The 12,522-nt window shown below is 36.9% G+C and overlaps 1 protein-coding gene across 1 annotated transcript; it reads left to right on the top strand.

Annotated features, from left to right (window-relative positions):
* The first annotated feature begins 9,020 nt into the window (after positions 1-9,020).
* LOC145624901 (uncharacterized) lies at positions 9,021-10,079 on the top strand. Its single transcript, XM_081677987.1, has one exon. The coding sequence runs from the start codon at positions 9,021-9,023 to the stop codon at positions 10,077-10,079; it is 1,059 nt and encodes a 352-aa protein (XP_081534113.1).
* The last annotated feature ends 2,443 nt before the right edge of the window (positions 10,080-12,522 follow it).

Raw genomic sequence — 12,522 nt, 5'->3', positions numbered from 1 at the left:
TGTCATCAAAATCGTCATATCATCTTAAGATTCTTAACCTGCATATATACATAAGCATACTAAAATACTAACACTATATTACAAGAATATTATTGTATGATTGCTGTGTGTTGTTTTATTGTCTATCTTAGCCATTTACGTGAAGGTGTTTAATTAAGAAGTCCAATTGTAATCTATCTTCATTCTATCTCCGAATATTATGACACGTTATATGTATCCTAAGTAACAATTTTTGTTGTCCTTAAAAAAAAATGAGAAAAAAAAGTAACAATTTTTTTTTGAGAATAACGTATGGTACTACGTAGTATTCAATTTTGAAGGTGGGTGGGAATGTTAGTTTGTCCCAACATACATGGAATGAAGAAGATACTTTTGACAACTTTATTTTTAATTAATAATCATTATGTATGTACAATTTAAAAGGAGACTTTGCACTTGTGACAAATGTGATTTTGAAAAAGTATTATATGCCAATTACTTAACATAAATAAATTTTTGCTGATTAATGTAAAATAATAGTACTCTTTAATTTTTTATTTAAAAGGTAGGATTGATTGATTGATATAAATAATTGTGATTATAAGTATAAATTAATATTTTATTTTAACTAATTGTGTTTTTAAAGATAAGATCAATTGAAAGACACTAAGTTCTTTGCAATGAATTGTCAGAGCATCTCTAATGGTGTTTTTTAAGGACTTGCTTGTAAATATGAAAAATAATAAAAGTGTTGCTTAATCATTGGAGCACTATTGAAATACCTTGAGCAGTACTGCTGAGTTAAGCTACACTGCTTGGAAATATTAAACATTTATAAATTAAATTAAAAATATTATTTTTAATCTTTTTCTAAAAAAATAAATATTAAAATATTTTTTCGTCATTATCAACTAACATATATATAAGTGATATTGACTTTTTTTTTTGGGCGAGAAGATTTTTTTTTTTTTTTTAATATGAGTTTACAAGACAATAGGTTTCACGTAACAAATTCACACGTAATGTAATGATTGTAATCTGTATCTTTCACTTTTCATAGTTTTTTTTTTTATTATTTATTTATTTATTTTTACAATTTTAAATAAAAATAATATTGATGTGGCAAATCAAGCTACAACTACCATTGAAGTACTTTGTAGCTTAAAAAGGTTGTAGCTCTAAAAGTTGACTTGGCAAAGCAAGCTACAAGCCTTTGTAGCTTGCCATTGAAGATGATCTCATGTCTTCCTCTATTTAAGAATGTATTTAGTTCACCTTACTTCAAGACTTATTAAGTATTTTAAAAAAAAAAAAAAAAAATTAAGATTAGATATTAGGATTTTTTTTTTTTTTTTTTTTAATGTGACTAAATTTATTTACCTCCCTCTACAAAAATCACAAAACTTGTTTATAGTATAGAAAATTGCAGTATTTTCTATTCTACTCCCTCCGTATTTGTTTGTCTTTCAATAGGAATCAAGGGAGAAAGTAATGAATTTATTGAAGACAGAAAATATTTTCCATTTCATAATAATAAAAGAATTATTTACGAGGAAAATGCAATTCATAGCCTTTGGGGCAAGGGCTATGTATACGAAGCTAAAAAAGTAAAGTATTAAATAGATATAAGGTAAAATTGTTAAAATATATATATATATATATATATATTATGAAAGTAGACATTGTAACGAACTCAATAATATATTACATGATTGTATTATGCTTATAAATTATTAAGTACCTAAAAAATTAAGTCAAAGTTACATATGAATAGTGCAAAATCTCAAGTGATGCATAAAAAAATATTAAAAAAAATTATAAAAAAAAAAAAAAAAAAAAAAAAAAAAAAAAACAACTAAGAGAGTACCAAATAAGAAAAGATATTTAATGCTTATTTGTATCTCTAATGGCTACATATAACATTATTATTTATTATTGTGTTCTTTTGTTTTTTAATATTTTTATTTGTAACATTAGTCATAAATTTTTTTTGATCCATGTAACATTAGTCATAATTAATGAAGATGTTTATGATTTTTTTTATTTATTTATTTAATTTATTATTATTATTATTATTATTATTTTATTTTATTTTTTATTTTTTTTTTTTTTTTTTTGGTGTTCTATTCGTTTCACCATTTGGGCTAATCCGGATTCAGGGATTATTTCTGGGTGGTTTGGTTCTAGTGCCCTCCCAATTATTATTGCGGGCACTTTTTATCAAAATAAATAAAGAAATAAATAAATCATTATCTCTCAAAGGGAAGAAAAAAAAATAATAATAATCTCTTATACATACCACAAAAACACAAAGCAGCCCTAGACTGTGACGACCCAAATAATTGTCACTCATTAGTCATTATGAATGTTATTATCATAAATGTTGCTTGTTTTATTTCATTTTCTGGTTGATTGAATTAGAAAAGTATATATAATTTTTCAATCACACAACTTTTTTTTGGCATATATTTGCCATTAAAAGTGATCTAACTCAGCTTAGCTCAGAAAAAAAAAAAAAAAGACTTCAAAGGCTCCAAATTGCTTGATTTATAATCTCAAGATTAAGTTCATGATAATGTAGGAGACTAAATTATTGCCTTGCTGAGCTCAACCACAAGATAAGGGCAGTTGATGTATATGAAAGGGCTTTATCATGATGTATTAAGAGGCTTTTTATCTTAGATTTAAAGCAATGATTGTTGATGTTTTTGCTAATAATTCCACCAATATGAACTTTTGGGTTGGATGATCATTTATTTATATTACAACTCTTCGGATAATGACGTGATAAATGTCATACATGCCAGCATTTATAATGACAACCACTATTCTATGATAATTTTCTTTACGTGTTTTGCTTGAATTAGCAAGATTTCTTTAGTTATAACGAGTAGCTCCTTTATACGTGTATAGGAAAGAGTGTATGATGTCTAGACATGGCATAATTAACTTGGCCTAAATGACTTGACACGAGATTTAATTTTGACCCTTCCTAAATGTTGGGTCCGTATCACTAGGCAGCCTGATTGGAACAAGTTTAGCAAGCTAAGATTGAAGTATCAATCATGGAGATACTTGCCAAGAATACACCTACAGAACAGGGAAGTAGAATAAATTAAGAAGATTTTCTACATTTTGAATATATTTGATATCTCTGTAACCCTAATGGGTCCTAAGTATAAATAGCATAGTAAGACATCATAATACTTATGTACGCAGACATAAACCTCAATATAAACTAAATATTTTGCTTATGGCTACGGATCTAGGTCCCTGCTGAACAAGGAATCCTATCCTTACTCAGCATTGTGTCTTTGAACTCATCTCTTTAGTCTTATTGTGTATTTATTGCTTATTTATCTGTTATCTATTGCTTTGTTATTGTTCTTGGTTGCTATATTCAATAATTGTAGATTGATTGTTATTACCCCTCAAATCTTAGCAAATTCTTAGATGTCCTCACTGAGATTTGCCTAAACAATTTGGAGCCCACCGTGGGGCTGATAATCAATTAACCTACCAATTCGCCAAAAACCAAGACAATCACCATGACTGGACAACCAGTACCTTTCACCATTGCCGAAATCAATGAAGGAATGAACGCATTCCGCCAAACCTTAGACCAGCAAAAAAGCCAGATCGAAAAACTGTTGGCCCAAAAGGTCCAGACCGAAGCCAAACTCACTAGCTTAACCAAACAAAATGAAGCCCTCCGCAGCCAAATACAATCAGTTGCGTCCAAAACCATCAATACCAGGAAAAGCACTAAGAGTATAGCCATGCAGCTTGACATGTTCGAAACCTTCCATACCCCTAACGGAGAAAAAGGATCTAACAGCAGGGAAACACCCCTGGACCTAGATTTTCTGGATGCAGGAACCCTGAAGAAGAACAGGCAGGAGAGAACCGAAGAAGGAAAAATAGAGAAAGTGGTCAAGGAGTATCTCAAAGCATTTGAGGCCAAGATCGCCAAGATCCCTGGAGTGCCTAAGCCCATGGAGGAAGAAGCGGCGGATGGCTATATAAAATCTCCTTTTTCAGAATAGATCGCATGGTAGAAGTGCCAAAAAGGTTCAGCACGCCCAACATGGCCATGCATGACGGAACAACGGACCCTGGTGAGCACGTATCCCTCTACAAACAGAAGATGATGACAAGTTCAATCCCTAGAGACATCTGGGAAGCCATCATGTGCAAAGGCTTTGGAGCCACACTATCAGGTCCAGCCCTAACTTGGTTCATTAATTTAGATAGTGGGACAATTCGATCTTTTGCAGGAATGGTGAATCTCTTCAAGATTCAATTCGCTAGTAGCAGAAAAATCGAGAAGCAGTCCTCAGATCTGTACAGTGTTGTGCAAAGACATGGAGAATCCTTCAGGGATAATCTTAACAGGTTCAACAGGGAGAAGATTGGGATACACAAGTGTGATGCTCCTACAACAATCGAAGCATTCAGAAGGGGGCTGCTAGACCATAGTTAGCTCTATAAGGAATTAACCAAGTATCCTTGTGCGACCTCCGAGGATGTGCAAGCCAAAGCTATGGCGCAAGTCAGATTTGAAGAGGACGTTTATGCAAGAAAGACTCCCGAACCAGACTGTCAGCCAAGAAGAAGCAACAACTTTTTCAGGAGGTACCATTGATTCAAGCCGTATCAACGTTCTCGTTTTAATGAAGGATCAGTCAATGCTGTCGAGGAAGAATTTTCAGATTTGAGGGAAGATCCTGAACTCCCACCTAAATTGCATGAATATTGTTTCAATGTTAACCCTGCAGGAGTGATTAGGACCTTGAACAAAATGGGAGACACTATGCAATGGCCCAGGAAGAGTGATAGGCATGGAGAAAAGAAGGATCCATCAAGGTGGTGCAATTTCCATTCAGATATTGGCCATACAATCGATGAATGCGTCGCACTCAGAAAGAAAGTTGCTTACCTATTGAAGAAAGGCTACCTCAAAGAACTCTTGTCAGACAAGTCTAAAGTTGCAGGAAGGGAAAAGGAATCCAAGCAAGGTGGCCCCCCACATCCTCCTCCAATCGTCAAAACTATCTGCTTCATATCAGGAGGGTTAGAGGTGTGCGGCCTAACGTACTCAGCAGTAAAGCGACGTGCAAAGGAAAGCAATAAGGATCATCCCGATAGAAGGGAAAGGCAAAAAATGGATATCCCCATCATGTTTAAAGAAAGCGATGCAGTAGAAGGCCATCATGACGGCCTAGTTATTTCACTCTCAGTTGGAAATTGTATAATCAAGCGAATCCTTGTTGATAATGGAAGCTCCGCAAACATCATCATGCTTGACACCTTGAAACATATGAACATCGATGAAAAGAACATCATCAACAAGTCAACAATGCTAGTAGGATTCAGTGGGGAAACCAAGAAGACAAGTGGAGAGATCACATTAGCCACTTACGCAAAAGGGGTTAACCTACAAGTCAAGTTCCTAGTAATCGACACCTTATCATCACATAATATGATTCTGGGCAGACCATGGATACATGAGATGAAGGCCATCCCTTCCACATACCATCAAGTCATTAAATTACCTACCAGGTGGGGTATCTAAGAAATCAGAGGGGATCCTAAAGAAGCCAAAGAATGCTACAAGATCGCACTAAAGGCAACATCTGCAGAGAAAAGTTCAACATAGCAATCAGAGGTTCAGCTGGGTCAAGAGAAAGTGAGCATAGCAGAAGAACAAGAGGCCATAGAAGTCCAGTTGAACCCTAGTCATCCAGATTAGAAAGTAAGGATAGGATCAGAGTTGAGCACAGATCTTCGTCAACAAATTTCTGAATTCTTGGAAACAGAGAAAGACGCGTCCGCTTGGACTCATGAAGATATGAAGGGAATCTCCTCGAACGTAATTACTCACAAGCTGAACGTGGACCAATGCATACGCCAGTAAAGCAGAAAAGAAGGAAATTTGCGCCAGAAAGGAACAAGATCATCAACGAGGAAATCCAAAATTTGTTGAAGACAGGAAAGATCAGAGAAGTAAAGTACCCAGAATGGCTTGCCAACGTAGTGGTGGTAAAAAAGAAGAATGGGAAATGGAGAATCTGTATTGACTTCACATATATCAACAAGGCCTGTCCAAAAGATCCCTTCCCGTTACCTCACATTGATGCCATGGTGCACGCAACAGCTAGACACGAATTACTCTCCTTCATGGACGCCTACAGTGGGTACAATCAAATCCTCATGCACAAGGATGATCAAGAAAAGACCGCCTTCATTAATAGTCAGGGAATCTACTGCTATAGGGTAATTCCTTTCGGATTGAAGAATGCAGGAGCGACATATCAAAGGCTGGTAAACAAGATGTTTTCAGAGCAAATCGGGAACACAATGGAAGTCTACATAGATGACATGGTAATCAAATCCACGAAGGCAGCTGATCACGTCAAAGACCTCAGGGAAGCCTTCGCCATCCTGCAACAGTACGACATGAAGCTAAATCCTACAAAGTGCACATTCGGGGTTCAGTTGGGGAAGTTCCTAGGTTACATGGTAACACAGAAAGCAATAGAAGCTAGTCCAGATCAAGTCAAAGCAATCCTAGATCTAGAACGACCAAAGTCAAAGAAGGACGTACAAAGCTTAACAGGGAAAATCGCAGCACTGAACAGATTCATCTCGAAATCTTCCGACAAGAACAGAGCTTTCTATGAAGTTTTAAAGAAAAATAAGGAATTCAAATGGGAACAAGAGCATGACGAAGCATTTAAGAAACTAAAGGAATACCTAGCCAACCCATTAATACTCTCCAAACCGAAAGAAGGGGAACCGCTCCAATTCTACCTTGTAATATCTGAAGGAACAATCAGTGCAGTCCTCACCAGGGAAGAAGACAAAGAGCAATTTCCTATCTACTACGTAAGCAAAACCCTACTCAGTGCGAAAACAAGGTATGTGTAGACACCCATTTGTGTCTCCCCAAAACCAAACCCAGTGATGAGTACCTTTCACGTCGAATCATAATCGAATGAAGTGAAAGTGTGGAAAGTTTAGTGTTGCGGATAGTTTTAATTTCTTTTCTCTTCTCTCTGTTTTTGAAAACTTATTTTAAGAAAACAGCAAATCCATTTTGGTTGGTTCATGATATGGGTCCAATATTAGTGTAGTTGGATGGGGCTTGACAAGAGCTTTCCAACGATATATTATAAGCCCAATTCTGATGAATATTGAGGAAGTTATGGTCAATTTACTAAACTGGGCCCGTTTTGAGCCTTATATTTGGCCCAATGATCTAGGGAAGGGCCTAATATGATTTATCATTCCTAATGCAATTAGGAATGGTTTTAGTCTTCTAGAAGGTTCTTTTCATTCCTACTTCAATTAGCATTGATAAATTGACTTTTGTTGACTTTTCAGAGTTTTAATTAAAATCAAAGAGCATTTTTTAGGGAAATACGATTTTGCCCTCCTGTACGGAAATTTTTATCTGATTTTAAGAAAACGCGTGATTTTCTGAATCAGCGCCAAACGCCAGCTGTAGCTCCTGGCACTACGCTTGGCGCCTGGCGCAAACAGCCAGCGTTGGCGCTGGTTCGGTTCTACGTGCGCCAGACTCTGTTTTGATAATTTTATCTTTTTGGCTGATTTTCTTTATAAATAACGTCGTAAAAACTCCGTTTTTGACAACCAGTATTCACATACAACCGATATTCATTCATTAATTCTCTCTCATTCTCTTCTCATTCACCAACTCTCATCAAGATTCTTTTGATCTCTCTCTCTCTTTTTCTAAACTAGCCTTTTACATTCAAAATTCTGCATTCGCAAGATCTAGAAAAACCTAGCCATATTCGAAGTTGCCTTCGCCCTAGACGTGAAAGGTTTTAATTTCTAAGGGTTTGGTCCCAAATCTCTATTTCCATTATTTAATTTAATTGTTTTGATTATTATTTTCCTTGAAGTTACTAACGCGTCTATTTTGTTATTAGAAAGAGGTACGAGGCATTAAAAAAGTAAGTACTTTAATGGTTTTTATTGATGTTATGATGTAGAGTTCATGCTTAGGTTGTTATTATGATTCCTAGTATCATGTCTAGGGTAATTTTAATATTAAGTATGATTAAAAGTATGATGCCTTTTATGTTCTTCCTAATATTTATGATTGTTAGTATCATGTTAGGGTTAAAGATTTGATTTTTGATGTTTAGTGACATGCTAGGGTTTGTTATTAATCTTGTTAGTATCATGCCTAGGATCTTGCTATGTCTTAACATGATAATTATTATTGATTATGATTGTTATTATGATGATTATTATTATGATTATACTTTATGATTTATGATTATAATTGTTATAATTATTATTATTGATTATTTATTATTATGATTGTTATAATTATTTTGATGATGATTATTATTTTTCTTGATATATTTATTGTTATTGCTTGATCACGCCTTTTATGCATGTTTAAAGGGAATTTGTACTTGTAATCACGCTTAATAAGATAATTAATAATCTTGTTAGGGTTAATTTTGATTATAATTTAAGTGATTGCCGATAATAGTTTATTTGTGCATTAAATTCAACCAACATAGATAAACAGGTTAGGGTTAATCCTATTGATTGCATGTTAGTCAAGAAGCGCACATGAATACGATCAGAATAAAGTAGAGGCCTATTATTAGGGCAGATTCAGTCTCTTTTAGGTTGGATTTGTACCTTCATCCCCGAACCCTTATTTGGTTCAAGACCTTATGGAGTTGATGATCTCTTGGGTCGTTAAGGGGTGTAACCTTCACCCTGTGAACGGTTTACAAGTTCCTAAAAAACTTGTTGGCGACTCTTTTGCTCTATCTTCTTTCCCTTTGGACGCCACCGTACTTTAGTTTATGATCACAGTGGGGTTCAAGCTAGGGATTAACGCTTGAAATTATTCCCTACAGTATGTATCCTTAGAGAAAATCCTTTTAGCTTTAGTCATTGATTCGATAAAGCTACGCCAATACTTTGAAAGCCATTCTATATGAGTACGAACCAACTACCCCATCAAGGCCATCATGAGAAAACCAGAAATGTCAGGAAGGATGGAGAAATGGGCCCTACATCTAAGCAGGTACGATATACAATACGAGCCCAGAACCGCAATTAAGTCACAAGCACTGGCCAACTTCATGACAGACTTCAGCCCAACCCTTGAAGAAGAAGCACATAAAGAGGTATTGGCCCTACAGGAGCCAAAAGCTACACAGAAGTGGACGCTCCATACAGATGGTGCAGCAAACATTCGTGGTGTAGGCCTAGGAGTGGTGTTGACATCGCCACAAGGGGATAAAGTAGCACAAGCAATGAGGTGCAAATTCAAAGCAACCAATAATGAAGCAGAATACGAGGCATTAATCACAGGGTTGACTATAGCGAAAGACATGAAGATACAACACCTAGAGGTGATATCAGACTCCTTACTCATGGTAAATCAAATTAACGGGGAATATGCATCAAAGGACGCCAAGATGATATCCTATCAGGAAGTAACAAAGAAGCTGATTAAGGAGTTCAAAGAATTCAAGATAGACCAAGTACCCAGGAACTTGAACACTGAAGCAGACCCCTTGGCAAACTTAGGATCGAATATTAACCCTGGAAAATTTGGAGCTATCCCACTAGTGCACGTACTCTCACCAGCTATAGAGAAAGAGTCAACTATGAGCGTCTACGAAATACAAAAAGATCTTGCAGAGAAGGAAGAGAATAGCTGGACAAAACCTCTCAAAGACTACCTTCTAGACAAAACAGCACCAACAGGGAAAGTGGCAGCACAAGCACTTGCTTTGAAAGCCTCAAAGTATTGTCTAATCAGCAACGTGCTCTTCAAAAAATCTGTAGCAGGACGCTTCCTACGATGTTTAGAAAAAGAAGAAGCACAGCAAGTTCTACAGTCACTACACAATGGCGAATGTGGAAATCATTCAGGAAGGAGAAACCTAGCAAACAGGGCACTCAGAAAGGGATATTACTGGCCCAACATGAGGAAAGACGATGCAGAATTCTCTAAGAAATGTCTGGCCTATCAGAAACATGCACCTCTAACACACAAGCCATCTGAAGAGCTGCACCCAACATTGACACCTTAGCCATTCATAAAGTGGGGAATGGACATAGTAAAGCTACCTCCGTCATCAAGGCAAAGGGTATACTTCTTAGCAATGACATACTACTTCTCAAAATGGATAGAAGCAGAAGCATAAAAAGACATCAAGGATAAGCATGTCATCTCATTTATCAAGAGAAACATCCTAAGCAGATTTGGAGTACCAACAGAAATCATTACAGACAACGGATCCTAGTTCATCAGCAACAAGACAACAAAGTTCTGCAAAGAATGGAACATCTCCCTTATCACATCCACACCAAGATACCCACAAGCAAATGGACAAGTAAAGTCAAGCAACAAGGTCCTAATAGGCAACATGAAGAAAAGACTGGAAGGTGCAAAAGGGAAGTGGGAAGATGAACTACCCAATATATTATGGGCAGATAGAACAACTTCAAAAGGTGCTACAGGTCATACTCTTTTCTCACTAGTGTACGGATGCGAAGCAGTAATCCCAACAGAAGTGGAAGTCCCCACTGCAAGGTATGGCTTGATGACAGAAGAAAGGAACCAAACCGAATTGGTACATAACCTGGACACCGTAGAAGAACCTTGGAGAAGACGCAAAAATGAGGATGGCAGCCTATCAGCAAGAAGTAGCAAGGTCTTACAACAAGAATGTCAGAGCAAAAGTTTTCAAACAAGGAGATTGGGTCCTCGGAAAGGTATACGAAAACACTAGGGAACTAAACACAGGAAAGCTAGCACCCAACTGGGAAGGACCCTACGAAATCATCAAGATAGTAGGCAATGGAGCCTACAGAATCAGGAACACAGAAGGAAAAGAGGTACAAAGAAGCTCGAACGCAGCACACTTAAAGCTCTATCATTTCTAAAGAGTGAAGGTACGTAGTTATCATTTCAATTTCGCTTTTACAAATAAAAAAAAAACAAAAACAAAAACGCAAAAAGAGAAGAAAAGAAGAAAAGAAAAAAAGAAAAAAAAAATCTCCAACAGCCAAGTGCAGCACGAAAGGTACACAACTTCACTTAAACTTAGTCAATTCATTTTATTTTCACTACCAGTACTAACTTTAGCATCGGAGGGCCGTTGGGGAAACCCACGGCCACCCCTCACCCAATTTTGTTTTGCAAGGACAACAGTTACACTGCCATACAAAATACAGGAAGGAAGAACATTGTAACAAAGGTCCATTCCTGCAGAACTAGCAAACATCAACAAATACATGTAAGCAATGTTTCATACGTAATACAACTGCAATACAACTGTAATACAATAAGGAAATATTGGCAAAAAAAAAAAAGCACGCATAACATAGAAAAGTAGTAAGATTACTTAGTTGCAAAGAGCAACAAAACAAGCAAAACATCCAGCTGCAGCAAGGCAGCACAAAAACAAAAAACAAATATCCAACTGCACTAAGGCAGTAAAAACAAACATAACTTAAAACTGTTCAGAACTAACAGGTGACACAACACCATTGAAACTAATTCTCCCTAGTGTTGTCAACAGGGACCTTCTCTTCAACAGCAGACTTTGAATCCTCAGGACCATCCTTAGCATCCTCGTTCATAGGAGAGTCAACTTCTTCATCAGCATAGCTCGGCAGCAATGTGCCAGGAGCAGTAGTCCCTGCAGGAAAGGTTTTTTCGAAAGCAAACTTCTCAGCTGCATAGTCCCATGCCTCATGCTTTTCCTGTTGATAATCCTCCATCATCTCCAAGCTTGCCTTTCCAAAGTAATAGCTAGCCGCGTCAATAGAATCGTTCGCAACCTCCTTCAGAGTATTCTTCAGCCCATCCCGATCAGCAAGGCACTCCTTGTACTTGGTCCTTTCACCCTTCAAAGCATCAGTAGCAGCCTTGTACTTATCAACAAGGGCATCACGTTCCTTCTTCATGACATCATAAGCCTGAGTGAACTCTGACACCTTGTTTAGTACACCTAGGCACGACTGAAAGCTCTACAATAGCACACAACAAAGTCAGGTGACACAACTAGACATTCAATATTGTTTTGTTGATTTTTTTAAAGGAGTATACTATACCTGAAAGGACTGCGCAGCAGCCTCTTGAGAAAGGTCAGCAAAAGTCTGCGAGGATTGACGCTCCTTGAAAGCTGGGAAGAGAAAATTACCCTCATGAGGGGCTAGAGAGTTATAAGAAAAGTTGACAACATTAACAGCAGCAGGAATCTCCAGTTTTCTCTTAAGATTGTTGTGAGGAGGAGGTGGAGGAGGAGCACTCCCTAGAGGCTTCACATTAGCCGGAGCAGGGACATCCTCTGAACCCTTAGAAGAGGCCCGCGATCTAATGCGACCCAGGATGGAGGAAGAACTAAGCAATTCATGAGACCTCAGCGACCTTGGAGTATCTACAAAGAACACAGCAGGTTCAGTAAGGAATACAACAAATCTAACAAAGAACGCAACAAGGAATGTAGCAGGATTTACAGAGAACAC

This window comes from Chenopodium album, chromosome 3 (genome assembly GCF_948465745.1).
Source record: "Chenopodium album chromosome 3, dcCheAlbu1.1, whole genome shotgun sequence".
NCBI lineage: Eukaryota > Viridiplantae > Streptophyta > Magnoliopsida > Caryophyllales > Amaranthaceae > Chenopodium > Chenopodium album.
Note: the sequence above shows the minus strand (reverse complement) of the source record. Positions and strands in the feature narration are given on the sequence as shown.

Bases quoted from the DNA above. Each gene is read 5' to 3' on its own strand.
- LOC145624901 (XM_081677987.1), top strand. From the start codon at position 9,021: ATGTCAGGAAGGATGGAGAAATGGGCCCTACATCTAAGCAGGTACGAT.